Source organism: Echiichthys vipera (genome assembly GCF_963691815.1).
Source record: "Echiichthys vipera genome assembly, chromosome: 15".
NCBI classification, from domain to species: Eukaryota; Metazoa; Chordata; class Actinopteri; order Perciformes; family Trachinidae; genus Echiichthys; species Echiichthys vipera.
In genome coordinates, this window is record NC_139840.1 from 8,765,410 (window position 1) to 8,783,381 (window position 17,972).

The following is a 17,972-nucleotide window of genomic DNA, read 5'->3' on the forward strand; positions in this document are numbered from 1 at the left end:
GACTTTGTCATTGAAACCCTCCTTCCATCTAAATTTTACCCATCGGCAGACCATTTTCAAAGCACAACTTTTTTTTTTTTTGCATTGGAAATAAATATAACACTGATTTTTTCCTCATGCACACCCATTTCACATCTGATTTTTTGCTACCAAATGTAAAACAGCAAACAGACACCAACGGATTCTCCCTGGGGTAGTTAGCCTTGAGTAACCCCCTCCGACACACAGCCCACGCCTACTAGGAACAGAAAAAATTTAAGGAAAACAACTGGTAGATGGATATATGCTTAATAGCAGGCAGTACATTATTACAAGCCCTCAGCAGAACATGAATCTCTCCTTGGCATTGTATTCTTAATAGGCCGCTAAGTATGAGCTTCTGAATGCCACTCTGAATGATAGAGATGTGGGGGGATTGTGATCAAGAGAGGAGTTGACATCTGATTATGAGCAAACATTACCTCATCCATGAGCATAAAACACGAGTGACCTCCAAAATCAAGACACAGTGATCAGATGCAGATAGCTCTTACTGGCGCTGGATCAGAGATGACAGGAGGCATGGGGGTTTTCCCATCTTGCATTTGTCGGACTAATTTGAAGGCATAAACAAAGATGTAGTTTGTGTTAGACGCCACAAAATTGAGACCATACTTGATTCCAGAAACTCTATCAACATTTGAGTGTCAATTTCTGGAGAATATCTGAAACCTTCCATGCTCCTACTTTAACCATGGTTCCAACACATTTTCCTTCAACCATGTATAGGTCTAAAAAGCAGTACACATCCTGGGACAAAGTTCTGCCTGAGGGACATATCTGATATCATACCTAATTGTCAACTAGTTACACTCTGTTTTTCTGTTCTCTGGGTCTCTCTCTGGATTTTGGACTGTTAACTTTAACATTAAATGCATTTTAATGCATCATCTTGGGCTCTTGGAAATTATATTATGACTATTTCCTGACATTTTTTGAACAAAACAAAAAATTGAGAAACGAGTTGGCAGATTAATCAATAACAAAAAAGAATCACACTTTGCAGCCCTACTCTACACTATTCAAAAATGATACTTAGTTTCCTGCACTAAAGCTTACAGAACAACATTTAAGTAAGTAGTTAGGTTGTTGTCTGAGGCCAGGTGCTGCAGGTCATTTTTCTTGCATGGAACAGCTGTGGGGTATTAATACACCTGGAGCACACATTTAGAAATATGCCCAAAGCATCTGCAGTCTGACCCAGTAAAACACAAACGCATACAGGCAGAGGACTGGGAGAAAAGTGTGTCTCGATCGCAAATGATACGTTTGTGTGATCCTTTTTTACTTTACAGACATTCTACCATTTAAGACACAGAAACCTCACATGGCATTAGGTTTAAAGGCCAACTTTATGGACTCTCAACATAAATAAAAGAATGAAAGGACAGTCCTTATCACTGAAACTGTGTTTGAGATTGTCCGAGACATTACAGGTGTTCATTTACATCTGGCTTTTACAGAAATAATGTCCAAACCCAGGGTAATCTACGAACCTTGCTGTAAAAACCTTTCACTTGGAACTACTTTCTGTCAAATAAATAGTTAAAATGGGACCTTTACGGGTGTCGCTGTAACCTGCCTGTCACACTGAACCATCATCAGCCAGATGTGGCCAGCTCAGAGGCCACGCAGGACACAGCTGCTCAGATCATCAGTCTCATGCAGATGTTTGCTTTTAAAATGCATACTGTCCAAACTTGCAGCATCTTATGTAGCTATAATTTACTTCTGTATTTTCTTTATTTTATCATTTAAAAAGGGTATCACAGCTTGAAAGTTCGCAGATAGAATTTCAAAACTCTACAAGGACAACAATTGACCAAGAAGCAGAGAAGAGGAAGAATGTATAACACACTCCTTATTGATTTATCAAACGCAGCCTTTGTGGTCAGAATGATACAGTTTCTGTTCAAGCTCTGGGGCTTTACAAAATGCTTTGCAATCAGAATATTAAAACATTTCATCTGCCAGTAGCTCACAAAACTGTTGAACTGTTGGAACCATCTGCTTGCTTGTCTGCCTGTCCTTTCTTAACTTTTCTCTGTCAGTTTCTCCTCCTCCTTTTCATCAGCAGAAGTTTGTCCATTACTTCCTGGCTGTGCCGGGACCAGTTAGTGAGGGCTACAGCACAAGGGACAAGCAGTCCAGCAGACACTTTGATCAAGATACTTTATAGTCTCCTGTTGATATTTTCAACATGTATTTCTCTGAACAAAAACAGTACCACTCATACAAATATGAATTAATTACCGTATTCCTGTGACACAACCCTACCAAAAAAAATGGTAACAAGTACTGGACGGTGAAAAGTGACTGAGGCAGATGAGAAACAGTCAGACCGTTTCTCTTCCTGCCAATAGAACCATAAACAGTGATTCACTTTGAGGCTTAGAGCCCATCAGAGCCTTGTTAGATTACTCTGCCAAAAACTGTCCTGCTTGAGGGACAGCATTTTGGAATGATCTGCTATGCAGTAATGACAGACACATAAACAAACTATCTTTGCCTTCTCACAGACACAGACACACACACACACATTTTTATGCATGCATGCTAACACTCACGTAATCACACACTGACATATGGCACACACAAAAAATCCACCCTATCCTGTAGAGTCTGAGGAATGGATTTGCATAAAAATGAGAGATGATTCAAATATCGTGTGGCTTTTATTTAAAATGAAGAAAAAGCAGAAGAAAAAGGGAAAAAAAGCATTTGGAGGCCCGGTCAGTGAGCATATCTTTTAAACAGCTGTGCAATCTGAGCCAGGACTAAGCACACACTGATCATATTTTCCCCAAGCCTTCACTCTCCCCTGTGCTTCCAACTCTGACACCTGCTCATGCAATCTACTGCAGTAAGGTAGCCATGTGCTCACAGCTCAAAGAAGTTTTAATGAGAAAGCTCACAGCCAACCTCAGTAATTAAACTGTGCAAATGGCTCCAAAGTCAGAAAGCTCAGGCTTAGTATGCTAAATAATCACGATTTCTTAATCAGGTAGGTCTTAGATATTTTCTCGTAGCTGTGCATCTATAATTCTTCAGATAATGAGAAGAAAGATAATCTGCAGCAAACTGTAATGCTTAGGTTAGGGTTGGAGAGGGTCATGGTTAGGTAAGGTTTTTTTTCTAAGAAATGGACTTCCATCTTTGCCTATAGCTACAGTCTGATCTATAAGAACATATCAGATGATTATCAAACAATTTAGGACTTATCCCCTCGGCATTATGTAAAACCAGAAATGTTATGGACCTTCAAAGATATGTTATCAGGGACCACAGTTTTCATCAAGGGACAATTTGACAGACAAAGGTGAGGTATCAACCAGCCTTAATCATTGGGACCCATCCTCTGGGTACTAAAAATATGAATAATAATTGTTCAACAGGCAAAGCTCAATTCCACTGTCATGTTTGTGTGTTGTGGATGTGGTATCCGGATTTGGTTACCTTAGCTTAGCTTAGCATAAAGATTGGCTGGCTTCATCCACCGATCAAAAATACACCTACAAAACCCTCTGAAGCTCAATAGCATGTTGTATCAGAGCTTTATACCAAACTCCTACACAACAAAGCTGGATGGAAATCCTAAATATGCTAGATGAAGCCATAATTTTGTGTGTATCTCAATATGATTTAGCATAACATAAATAAGGTACATACAAGACATTGGAAGAACTGGATTCAATAACCTGATAATTTTTCACATTGTGTTTATCTACAGTGGATATTGCAGCCAGCAGTGTTGTAAAAGTTTCCACAGCCTCCAAGGTACACTGATTGTAGTGTACCTATAACAGCTGTAGAATGGATGCCAAAGTATAATCCCATAAGCAACAAATCCGACCAAAACACATGGCTTTCATCTACTTTACAAACCTGTTTTTATCTAGGCTATAGGAATATATGGTAAATTGCCAAGACCCTTGTGGCCAGTAAGAATTTTTGCCATTAACCATGCAGTGTGTCTACAAGTAGCCAGTTTGCAATCAACAAATTTAGGGTTATCAAACTTGAAGTGGAAATAATTACAACCTGGCCATCACAACATTGATATTGTGCGATACACTGATCAAAACAACCTTGGGACATGCAAACGAACTCAACAATTGGAACAAAATGAACCATTTCCTCTTTTCCAGGTTTTAAAAAGTGATCAAAACAAATTACTTTGTAATTTAACACCATTACTTAGTCTAATATGTGGTCATTAACAAAGAGCACCCCCAAAAGCATAATGTCTGGTCTTAAATCAGCATTAAAATAGAAAAGGCTTGGTGAAAGTGCTGGACTACTTTTACTCTCTCTACTCAAAAGTCAATTACCTTAATTGCAGTCCCAACTCTAATCACTGTGGCTTTCACTTACATTCTTTTCTGTTGGTAATGTTATAAAACTAAATTACTATGGGTCTGACCATACTTTAATACAATAGTAAATGTCAAATGAACAGAAATATTGCTGTAAATTATATTGAGTCTTCTTATCGGCCTAAACTTGTCTGTACGTTTAACATCCATATCCAGCAATGTGATCTGCTTGCCAAAAATCTATCACTGAAGAAGGGTGGGATCCCATTTTCAAGTGTCTTCTCAGTGGAAAGTCATCTCTGACCTGGAGGCAAACATTTTGCAGGCTGTTCTACTTAGCAGGAATTCCATCACATGCAAACATCAAAGAGAGGCTATTGTCTTCGGAGTTAGTATTCAACTCACATTTTCCACTCAGCTCACAGCTACCTGTGCTAAGCTTGCTAGCGACTGTAGCTTTTTTGATCACCACCTCAGTAACTTTTTCGGATTCTGAGCTCTGATGGTCAGTTATTGTAAAATATCATCTCACAAATAATGGAGAAATTTCATGCATCTTAAATAACACATTGCCCAATATAAACACCTATTCAGACGAATTCAATCCGGTTGCACTTTGAACAACTCACTGCAAACAGCCTTTCCAAAGAAAGATTGCCCATGACTCTCGCCAAGTATACAATCATTATTGTTGTTCTGGCCAATAAAATTCACTATTTGCAGAATGCACAAGTTAATGAAGGACTAATCAAAATGTCTGGTGTTAAAGTATTTGGACTTAAAGTACTATGCACTGAAACTCTCCCTTTTTCAACAACGGTAAATGAGATACATTGGAACATCTTGAAGCAGCTGTGAAGTGAATTGTGTTGTAGCTACTGACATTAATAATACTGGAGTCCTCGGCACTTAAGCAACCTAAGGAATGAGTGAAGATTATTGGGAAGCACACTTATTTACTTTCTAGCCAACAGTTAGATTATAAGATTATAACCATTTTCAAATCTCTGCAGTAGGTATGGAGCTGGAACCAGGAGGCGATTAGCTCGGGTTAGCATAAAGAATTAATTCCTGCCAGTACATTTGAGTTGTCATGTTGAATCTAATATGTTTAACCTGTACACAAACAGAACTAGTAATTTCCCCTTCTCAGCTTTATGCTAAACCAAGCTAATCGCCTCCAGGCTCAAGCTTGATAGACAAAAACCACAAACATGACTGTGGCATCCATCTTCTCGTCTAAACTCTCCACAAAAAAGCAAATAAGTGCATTTCCCAAAATGCAAAACGATCCCTTACAACCCATGCGCACCATAATCGTCACAACACAGCTATCTTAAATAGGGATTCAATATGGCCGCCTTACCTCAAAGACTTCCTCATCCAGGATTCTGGTGCCAAAGACAGTAATGCCTTCTGTGTTGATGACGGCCTGCGTGCTTCTGCCGAGGGGCCTGGTCAACTTCTTCTTACAGTCCACGATGATGGTGACACTCTTCTTCTCCACGCTGATAGCTACACGATGCCATCTGTGCAGTAGTGGAGCAAAGTAGGAGATCAGAAATACAACTAGAATGCTTTGGCACTCCCCATCCTTTCAAGAAAACTGCCACAGCCTATGGTTAAAGCAATTCTTACCTTTCTGGCATTTTAATACTATTCTTTTGTAATCATAAAATGCTCCTAATAAGGGGAATAGGGTTGGACTTAGGCGGGAGGCGGAGTTGTTCATGTTCAAATTTTTCTGAAGTGATGTGTGATATGCCAGAAAGGTAAAAATTGCTTCACAGGAATAGTTTAGTTTGTTTGGAAATGCTTATTTCCGTTCTTAAGAGAGTTGAAGATGAGATAATCAATTATATTTGTGTGCTTAATATAAGAAGCTGATTTCTGAAGACTGGAAGCTGCTGAAAATAGCTAGCTTGGCTTTGTTCGATAGTCATAAACTCTGCCTACCAATAACCCTGAAGCTCACTAATTAACACAATATATCTCTTATACACCAACATTTTATTTTATTTTAGACAGAGCCATGTTAGCAGTTTTCCTCTTGTCCAAATTCTATGTTATGCTAATAGGCTGCTGTAGCTTCATATGTAGTACAGACATGAGTGGTATTGACTTTCTGATGCATCACTTTTGCACGGGTTTCTTCATAAATGAAGAGGCAGCTTTGTTAGTATAAATTTAGTTTAAACTGCACACTTCTGTACAAAATTTGTAAATAAATGTAATGATTGTGATGTATATTTACCCTGTAATGTTGTTTTCCCTGATGTAATCTATTGCAGACAACACCCAAGCAAGGAATTATTTCTGTATTTAAGCAAATGATGGATGGCAACTTTTAACAGTGATTTGTACCGGCGTCATTGAGCAGCTATTCCATTTTATGAATATCATGCCCATTATTGCATATCAGTATACAACTGTTGTATTGTAAATTAACTGGAAAAGAAAAGGCTGTCATCAAATTGCTGCCAGCTATTTATTTGCCATTATTGTCTAAATTGTTCCATATGGCGTAAATGACTGAACAAACATAAGATGATAATAAATCTTCAGAGCTGTTAAGAAGGCAAGAAGACTTTACTGTTCTGAGCGCTTGGGAAAATATGTTAGGCATTGATTTTGTTTTGAATAAAATCTAAACTATAAATTCTGATAAAGTGCTCAAAAGTGCTAAAAATGTGTTGCTTTGCTCTTAAGCCAATCACACAAGCTTCACAACAAACTTGACATTATACATTCAACACTGAAAATTGGACACAGACCAGCAAAATCCAGGCACCACATAAAAATCCCCCACCCATTCTGACCCTACATGTTCAAGCCCTCTTGAGAAGCAGTCAGTCACTTACTTGCCGTCAGCAAGGTTGATGGAGCGGAACAGGGGGTACTCCTCTGGAGCGGGCTTGCCATGCTGGTCCTCATACAGAAAGACGGGAGCACGGCCCACCTCCACGCCAAGCTGCTGGATGCCTTGCTGATTGTACACGGACAGCAGGAAGGACTGGAGGCCAGCCTTGGGCTTGATGGTAAACAGGATGGAGAAGTCTTCTGGGAAAACTCCCCCTGAAAGTTGAACAAGCAGCAGGCATGTAGGATGGTATGATAATAAAGACCAACGGATACATAGTTAAAAAATCTGGGTAACGGCACATTTTTGTCAGAGGTTTACAATTTATCTGCTTCAGATTAATGCAACTGCACACATGGGAACTTTCCAGTACAACCACAGTATTTCTAATTGCGTTTAATTAAATAGCTCTTGTGGGGATTCATTTCTGAGGATGTTGGAGGTTTATTGCCTGCTTTAATGTTTTACCTTAAAGGAATAGTTTGACTTGTAGGCTAAATCACACATTCCTGATGAGGTGAGATGAGAAAATTTACTTTCTTACTCGGAATATGAAGCTAGAAGGGATTCTCATTTATTCTTTCCCTGTCTCTCTCTTTTTGTCTTAATCTGTAGACGACAGTGGGTGTTCACTCCTTAGGTCAAATGCCACATTTTTTCTACATTCTCCCGAGTAAGGCTGGGGGATATGGGCAAAATCTTCAGTTTGATATTTCATATTCCTACAATGATTTAAATCACGATATAGCATGTTTTCTGGTAATTCAATAAATAAATTCAACATGGTAAAGCATGTTTCTGTATACTAGTACCGAGTATTTTCTCATTTTACTAAGAACTTGAGTGCAAAATGAACATAAAGTGCAATGATCAGAACGTAAAGCAGTGTCCAAATTACATAAATATTGCCGTAACGCAGTTTGACCACTGTTTTTTTTGACACTTGTCATTTCAGTGTCAAATCAACATGATCCTTCTTCACCCCAGTCACATCCAGCACCCAGGGTTTCTTCTTTCATCAAAAGCCCTGCTCCACATAACACTCATCCAGATATTTGGGCGTTTCCCTTCATCCCTTCACCACTACCAGTGACTCCTTCTCTCCTTCATTAAAACTGCAGTCAGTTACTTTCTGCAAAAAATGTTCTTTTTTCATATTTGCTGAAACTGTCACTATATCCGGATAGCACGATGAGACAGACAAGAGAAACACTCTACCTCCACCATCTGCTCCCTGTCTGCTCCTAATAGCATCTGCTAGATTCCATCGACTGACAACCAATCAGTGGAGGAGTCCCTGACGCAGTGTCAATGACTGCTCTTAACTCTGATCCAACTGTGAAACTAGGCAGCGCTGATCAAATACAAATCCAGATCCTGTTACTACACTGCCTATTTCTCACATAAAGTGTTATAAGAAACACATTTTAGTGTACCGTTTAATGTAACGTTTGTCCTACAGAATGGCTGGTGGGCAGTGCTTGGTTTTGGCTCAACTTCTCATTGTAGAGCTAATGTTTATGTAGGTTTTTATGGTCAGTGACACGGTGTCAGAGTGGTTGGTGTAGGCCGGGATCAGTGGATTCTAGCAGATATCATTGGGAGCAGACATTACTCTTTCACAGATCATCTCGTTCATTGTGCTGTCAGGGTATAGGGAGAGTTTCAGCAAATATGAAGAAAAAAATAGACCAACTTCAGCTTTAAACCCCAATGTCTAGACAACTGGACCTGAAGAAGTGTTTATTAAGTAAGCTGAAAGAGGCCTTGGCATCCCCTGAAAGGACTCAACAGTTGTTATGTAGCCACAACAATTTAACAAGGGCTGTAAATACTCTAATGTCATATTTTTAAAAACCATAAAAGCTGGGTTCAGTGACAAAATAACTAATCTTGATGAAATAAAAGTCCAATTATTCTGACTAAGGACATTTTGACACTTTGTTACCATAGCACCTCCAACGCATCACCTCTCAAGCTTAATTATAATCTCCAGATTTCCGTTACTGAAATTGTAAGGTGTGCTGGCAGCTTATGCCAAAAATGTACTTCTAATGCATCACACTATTTTGAACAGTTTTTTAAATTTTTTTGAAATAAAACCAAACTAAAAAAAAACCCAACACAGACTGGGGCACTTTATTAAATACATTTCTGTTACACTTTCTCGCCAAGTTCTTTTTGAGTAAGTAGGCAGTTAGGGACTCTCTCTACACTTTGCCCCAGTAATAAAAAATGAACAGGCCTCCAGTGGATATGAACTTTATAGTTACATATTATAATGCATTGTATTTGAGCTTAAATACAGAATGTTTCAAATTTCAGCTAAAAAAAAGGCAAGTGGTAAGATTGGAAATTGACAAATAGCAAATTAAGATATGTCACCCGCTCATTGCTTTTCTGCAGCCATCAATAATGTCAAAGGTCTTGTTCCCAACAATTCATTATTTAATTTTCAGATTAGCTGATGAGTAGCAATGAGTGTAAGAAAGTAGCAAACCAAAAGGTTTACATAGTCCAATGGCTTTTTTGTTTCTCTGAGTAGACTCCTTCCTAATAAAATAAATACGGCTTAATTTCTCACAAACAGCCGGGCAGCAGACATTGTGTCAGACAGTGCACAGTGAGTATGAAAACCCTGCTTGATTCCCCTACATCAGCCGAACAGAGCACAGTGGAGTCTGCCAACAATTAAACTTGAGGACAGATAGTTTATCGACAAGATCAGACCACAAAACATCAAAAGAAATATTCCCCTCATTGATTTTCTGTAATAAATTGTGTATTTCCCCAAAATATCAAATAAAAAAAAAAAACAGGCGTTGGTCTTGAATCATGTTTACATGAAATTCCATACACCATGTGCTGAGTGACTCTCATCCCCTATGGGCTCTTGAAGATTACGGAAACACCAATGCATTCAATGCATCTTCTAGAACATAATTGCTGAAAGTCTGCAATGCATTGACAGGTGTTTATAGTGGAGGGTTTCATTACATTTAGTCATCATCATTTTTTGCCGTTTTCTTGTGAGATTGAAATATCTTGAAGATGTTTTTAGTTTGCCATTAAGTGGTTCAAGACAGTAAACAAAAGTCTCTGTTTCGTTTTCATCCCATAAATTATTTGTTTGAGTAGGCATAAAATTTCTAGCTTTAGGGATGTCTGTTTGTCGATCTGCTTCTCGGTCGTTCCACCACTTTGCTTGCTTTAAACATTTCTAGCATTCAAAATTTAAACTTGTCTAGCATGTTGGACTATGACCAGCTTTCTGTAAAACACGAAATTCCCATTAGCCCTAGTTGTACTTGGTGTTTGGTTTTAGTGCTAATCAGAAAATGACTGCATGCCAAAATGCTAAATAGTGATGGTACAACCTGCTTAACATCAGTGTTGTCATTGTGAACATGCCTCACATAGCGGTTGCATGGCTACAGACTTAATCCTGTTTAAAGGCCGGATAACATATAAAATCAATAACATATAATGCAAATTATCTGCATATAACAGCAGTGGGAAAGTGATGCTCCAGAAAATGCTGCACTCACCAACACTATAACTTTAGCATTTTTTCATATCTTTGGTACAACAAACCTAGATGGTAAACACTGTGTGCAGTTTACTTGCATCTAAACTAATTATTTAAGCGAGATCCATTTTCTACTCTCCAAAACAACAGATTGGACAAAGTTGCCTGGTTCCACTTCAGTGTTAATGCTGGTGATCTGTGGGAGGTATGAAGTGAGGTTACCTGGGAAGAGTTGTTTGGTCGGAGCGCTGATCTGAGCCTGTTTTCCCACTCTGTAAGCGATGTCGGGTTTGGATCCTCTCCGAACTTTGCAGAAGCCTGTTGTTTTCTGTACTCCTTCTGGAGAGCTCTGAAAGTCCAGAGCCTTCAGCACATCTACAGGTTCAGCTGAGGAAACAGAACAAATGTTTTTTTTTACCCTTTGGCAGCAAACATTTCATGACATTTGTTTAGCAATAAGCTATATGGGCACTCATATAGCTTTGTTTCCACCTGAAGAAATGTTTTAGGGGTACTGTGTCTTGAATACTTTAAAAGTGAATGTTAAAATGCAACTCAGAGTGCACATTGTTTAAAAGCCGTGCAGTTGTAAAGACAGAAGAAAACATGACTTTCCTAAACATACAGTAAATACACTTGTGAATAAGCAATTCCTAAATGTTGAAGGTTACCCTCAATCTGCTGGAATCACAGGTTGAGTGCATCATGTGCGCAAAACAAAAATGGATATTAAATTGACTGCTAAAGTGAAGCTGTATATATGCTGTAACAATGCATTATATTAATTTATTTGGATAGAAATCTAATAAATTAATCAATACATACAACATCCAAATATGAAGAAATGTAACAATTATAAGATGATTCGATAATAAAGTGCTTTATTATAATGTTTTATTGGTCTATATGTTGTTAAAGCTGCACGTAATTTTACAGTACACTGTAAGCAATTTCAGCAGTTAACACGAAATCTAATAGGAGCTGGCATTTTGATGATAAGTCAACATTTACACTCATTACGCCCCTTGCCTGTGTAGGTACTTCTGGCCAAATCTGTCAGTTTGACTAGTTGTTCATTTATAAGCTACCTTGTCAGAGGGGCAATAAAAATGTTGGTAACCATTCAGCTGACATAATTGTCTACCTCCTCAACTCCAGTGTTACCCCCACAGCCAAGAGCCACAGCATCTATGGGATAATAAAACTCATTGCTGCTGATCACTGGGTCTTTGGAAACAAGGAGAGCACAGAGGGGGGCAGCTTTACAAGCTTCTTAACACTACTAGAATCTTTTCTATCAATGGACTTGGTGCTCTGGACTCAGACTACTGTGCAGCACAGTCATAAACACTGTTTCTCATTTACTCTCCTGCAACTGTCTGACTCTTTACTCTTTGTCTTTCTCTGACCCATTCTGTAAATGTTTTTCTCTTAACCCCTATCTCTCCTGTTGCCCGGGGCGTATCATTAGTTACAGTGTGATTATGGGGAATTTAGGAAGCCTAATAGGGTATGTTTTAAGGCAAGTGTATAAACAGGAGTGCTGACGTACAACACGTCATTCTTGATTTATCGCATGTCTGCCTGAGGCTAAGAGGAGGCTATAAATTCAAGGTTTGAACAAATTGTTTCATTCTGGCTTGTGTTTTGGGACAGTGAGGCTCTTACAGAAAGTTATAACTTGTCTGTATTTTACAGTGTTAAGTGATCTGTTTACTGTAAAATACACACATGCCACATTACTGTCTGTCTCCATGAAAATAGGGGATGTGAAGCATTTATTATGGGCCAACCCAAAGTAGATTTTTGAGGCTGTCACAGAAAAGCGATGTGGATTTTATTTTAACATACTCTGTTTGTTTTTTGGTGATGTGAGCAATATGCATACTGAGCAATCTACTTCATTGCACTGGAAATCAGTTTTTACTTGTAGATATATTCGCCTGGTCAATAATGAAAGTAGTAGTTGTTGAAATGTATTTCAACCCCCAAATATTTTTGCAACACAATTTTGCAACGTTTCCTGATCACCAGCCACTGTGGCCAAATATCACAATTACAGTATACACTATATGCAACTGCTAAAATGTAGTGCAACAGTAATACTTGTGGAGAAGAGATAGAAAGACAAAAAAACTGACTCAGTGATGTCAATTACTCGGAAGTATCCATTTAATGTTTGCTAACATTAGCTAACATTAGTCACCATGGTAACCAGCTTGGTCAGACCATACAAAGCAAGTGTAGTTGCTTATGTAATCAACTTTTGAATGTGTTATTCCTTTTTTTAAAAGTAACCTAGTCTTACTTTAAACTATGATTGATGTTGGTGACGTCTCTGATTTATTTATTTTTTTCATTGCTAATAGAATGCTTGCATTCCCATAAACCATCATAACTGTTGACATATGATGCCCTGTAATTTAATGAGATTTACCATGTCTGTGTCGTTGTACTGTTAATATACTAAAGAAAAAACAAAGCCTGAGACCACACATCAATACTGTAGTATGTATTGACCTGATGCAAATTAAATGTACAAACTGGCCAGAAGCTCTTTTGCCCAACTAGGTCCAATGCAGAGTATAAAATGACAGTTAAATGTCCACTTCAAACCAGACTCAGTGCAACCCGAGTATTAATTATACTTGTTTAAATGTTGAAAAAACCACAGCAGCAAAAATCAGCACAGCTGTGTCTAGACATCACAACCTCATATGTCTTTTCAGGGAGTCAAGAGGCAGGATGTGTCCTCTTCAAAAGGCCCAGCTATTATAAACAATGTCTGAATGGTCAGCTTAAATTCTCACTGGGAAGATAAGGCCTCCAAGGAATGGCAGATACCAGGCTTAATGTGAAATCTCCCTTTCTTGACAAAAAAATGAGATTCATGTGTTTGATACTGCCTTGCAAGCATTGTGGGAAAATCATTTAAAGGGATCAGACAGAATACTTTCTTGAAATCCACATTGCAGGAAATCTCCTCATCCACCTTATACTCCATGAAAGTGAACCAAAATAACATATTGGTGGTGAGAATATTATTTGAAGGAACATATAATAAAGGAATAGAGCCTTATAAGCCCCCCCCATCAATGAAAGAACTATATGTCGCTTATTTTTATGCAAAATGTAGACCCTAGACTGTGTTAGTCTGTACTGTTAACATACTTTTTTAACCTCTTCACTAAACGTTTCAACATCAATCTATTGTAAAATATTATTATAAAAATATATGCCTGTTTACATTCTCCGTCTTTGTAAATCGTGTGGCACGTGAAGCCAGGAAGTGCTGATTATGCAGTTCCTGTTCGCCTTTAGTGATCAGGAGGGAGTCTGATGGGTGGAGCTACAAATCCACATGCTGAACCCATTATGGTACTGGCACCACTCCCTACCCCCCCCCCCCCCCAACTAAAACATACATGAGACTAAATAGCGAAGGCCCCATCCCTGTAGCTACTTCTCCTGTGACCAGAAAAATAACAGCTTTAGTGGTGAATCAACCTCGCTTGATTCGAGCACATGCACAGGGATTGTGTCCTGAGTTTTAGCCCATTTGAAGTTGTACAGATCTGCTCTTTAAGTGCAAAAAGGACTGGAGTCATTTATGCTGATATGGGTTCAGATCATCTGATGCCCCAGCTCATTTTGATTTCTTTTGAATTCAGTTCCACCGGAACTTTGCTCAACTAAGAGAGAGATGGATGAACAAAGGCTCTGTGACTGCAGAATAAATACAAATGTTGGGTACCAAAAGCCAAGTACCAAGCTTAAAACCTCACACCAAATGCCTCATAAAAAAGAAAATAGTCTGTGGCTTTTCTGAATATTGTCCCAAGTACAGAGCTACTGCTACTTCTAGAAAAAAAGGAAAGCTTGGACTAAAGGTCTCTTTGTGAGTTTCAGAATGCCTTTCTGCATTACTGCATACCTCAAGGCCTCATATATTCCAGATGTGCTGAATTGGCCAGGACAGACCCCCCCCCCCCCCCCCCACACACACACACACATATTCGCCCACCCGCACCCCTGAATCTTCAGACCCGCTCCTTCCACAGCCATCACTTCACAGAAGTCCTGAAAAACACACATTATCCTAAAGCCATTAAAGTACCAAAATGAATAGGCATAGCTTTTTTCTAACGCTTTTCAGAAGCCAGCATGCTATAGCCTCCACATATGCTGAAAAACAGATCCCTTCTTCAATCCTTAAAAGGGGAATAAACCATATTCTAATGACAAGGACGAAAAACCACAAGACAGAGAAGACGTTTATCTCATGCTAAAGGTACCAAAGCAACTTCAGACTAGCCACAGTCTTGTCTGAGGGGTAATTTGTCAGTCTCAATGATTTTTATTTCTTCCTGACTGCTGTCGGGGATTTGTGATATACTATCTGCCATGTTAACAAGCTACTGACATGACAAAGAAGTGTGATTTCCCTTGAGGCAGTGACGCATGTAGTGACAGGAGAAACCTGTTAAAATCATTAAAGCAATTTCACCAACAGCAACACTGAAATACCATTTCAGCTGTATAGTCAATGCCCAGCACTCTCCATCTTATAACTCAATAGAGCAGTTGAAGTTAAGACTTTTCAATCTGTGACATTGTGAATTAATGTCTCTGTGGTTGTGCAGCAGCATCTTGAGATGTCTTGTCTTTTTGTGTGTCACTGGCTTACACTAAGAGTTGGCAGCAACAGGCAGTAATTAAAGTGCATTGGAAAGCCTGTAAATGTTTGCTAGCACATCATGCAATTATGGTTAGTTTAAATATCAGTGAGACTGAAGGAAGATGGGTAATGGGCAAACCATGCCTGTGGTATTTTCTCTTATGATCTTCTCATTTTTGGGGCTCTTTCTGCAAATTGCCCTTTGCTGAATGATTTCTTTATGTATCATGAATAAAAACAATGGATGGCCATGATTTTAAACAGGGTAGGACCTAAGACAGAAAATGTCTAGACAGGACACCATACATCAAACAAATCAAATCATCACCACTGCTATATTACCCTTTGATTAACATTTTTTATAAGCCATATAGAAAATATAACCTTTTTGGTTAACTTCATTTATATCAGTATTATGGCTCTGATACTGGAAGGCATTCTTTTGAAAGGTTGCATAATAACTGATCTGATGTCAAAACCACAAATATTAAAATGCAACATGCATCCAATAAACTTTGACACACACAAGTTTAACCCGGCTTAAGCCACAGTACATTATGAATGTCTCTCAGACTTCACAGACAAAGGATGGTAAAATAAGTACTGTAGGTGACCCACATATGTGTCTTTAAAGCAAGGAAATACTCCAGATTTTTTTTTTCTTTTTTCCATCAACGCCCCTTCTTGGACTTAGTCGCAGCCTGGATAATGCGGAAAGATGGTCATACTTCAGGCCAGAATATTAATTCCACTCCCAGAATTCCACAGTGTTGTGCCCAGTGTATTATATAAACTTTATGAGTATTATCATAAAACATATACGTTTAAAGTTACACTTTGCTGCAGTAAACTATGTTGACGGTAAGGCAGATGACCGCCTATTAGACAATATAAAAAACGAAATTATGTGCCAATTTTCTGAATTTGATTTAACTATTAACCACTTACTTCAGTGGTATTGCGGAAAAACGTAACGCACTATATGTGGGCTACCAAACGTCATGCGTAAAAGTTATGCGTAAAACCTTAAGGGTTTCCAGTAGTACTGCCAAGTTGGTGAAAAGGAACACAAACACACGTTGTTGTTTCCCTATTATCATATTATCTTTCAAAATGACCGCGAGGTGTAAATGTCAGTATATTCACCGCGCCACTACTGACATGTCATTTTTCGGCACACTTTTACGCAGACCACCAGAGTATTTATGACAAGACGAAATCAACACTGACAGCCCCTCCTCGCTGACCACACCTGGATGGCAGAAGTTGCCTCATTAGATACGCAGAGGGAACTAAGAGGGAGCAGCGTCTTCGCCAGTTTGTAGAATAAACCTTAAACGAATTAAACAATTCGGACACATCGAAACCATGTAAGACGCTCATATAGTTTACGTTTAAGGTAACAACTTCAAATTCATCAACAGGCTTATTGGCAAAAAAATTATGTGGTGATCTATTTTGAAGTTATTGAAAACGTGGATGCAGGTGCAGGAATAGGATATGGGCTCAGTTTGGAGTGAACTTTTAAAAACAACACAATTCTGTCGTCATCATAACATAAAATACCTTTAATATTCAATAAAAACACATACACACACACATAAATGTATGTTAGTGTGGACAGGTATACTGATATGCTGAAAATGTTTGTAAAATTAGTTATGGTGACATTCCTAGTCAGCGAATGGCAGTCCACTAAAGTTGATGGTCAATTTCTGGTTACCCCCTTAGCCCACTATCACCAATGGGCTGGGCGCCAGCCTATATGACGCTCATGCTTCTTACCTGCTCTGACAGTGGCAGCTTGTAGAACTAAAATTAATGTGACCACAGCCACTAGCGTTGAATCCCATAGCCACCTTTTCGTTTTCCACCTGGTGGTCCACCTTTGCATCTCCATGATTAGTGCCCGCAGCTGTACAGAAAACGGGCGACTTTTGGTAAAATCAGGTCCCTTCCACAATCCACAAAAGTGTGCTTATACTACAACGCCATGTGTAAAAGTACAATGATGTCTCTCACAGCCGTACTGGGCCCTTCAGCTCCGCTCCCCCTTAAGCCCAGCTCTCAAGACTGATGGTGAAGGGCTTTCATGAAAAAAGCGCAAAGCACTCGGTTCCCTGAGCGTTGCGCACCGTCAGGAGGTTGGACAAACGCCGCAACACTGAACCTGAAGCTACAGTAAGATACTGACACTGGAAAATCCTCCGTTCATCAAATCACCAGTCGGCAAAGTTGTCTCGGGACCCGCCCCCTATTCTACAGCATCAAGCGGAGCATCACTACATAATTACAGGACACAGTGCAGAAACCTGTACCAGCCTTTCTACAAGAACACCTAAACAAGTAGACTTTACAATCTTTTGCAAAAAAAATAATAAAAATAAATAAATAAAAAATAAGGGAACTATCATAATAAATTAATGAAATTGCCTCAACTTTCCAATAAAGAAATACCCTCCTAAGAACTGGTATGAAGCAGATACAGCATGAGTGGTAAATGCAATTGAAGTGGTGGGGTAGAGCTGTTACTCTGGGAGGTTTCCTGAA

General features: G+C 38.9%; 1 protein-coding gene across 1 annotated transcript in view; it reads right to left on the minus strand.

Moving 5' to 3' along the window:
* The window catches only part of col11a1b (collagen, type XI, alpha 1b), an 86,529-nt gene extending 68,938 nt beyond the window's left edge, over nt 1-17,591 (minus strand). The window contains exons 1-4 of the mRNA XM_083928108.1: nt 17,208-17,591; nt 10,967-11,131; nt 7,217-7,430; nt 5,722-5,884 (exon numbers count right to left, since the gene is read on the minus strand). Coding sequence (XP_083784234.1) covers nt 5,722-5,884; nt 7,217-7,430; nt 10,967-11,131; nt 17,208-17,322 — 657 coding nt within the window. The 5' untranslated portion in view covers nt 17,323-17,591. The remainder of the gene's footprint in view (nt 1-5,721; nt 5,885-7,216; nt 7,431-10,966; nt 11,132-17,207) is intronic.
* Between the last annotated feature and the right edge of the window lie 381 nt (nt 17,592-17,972).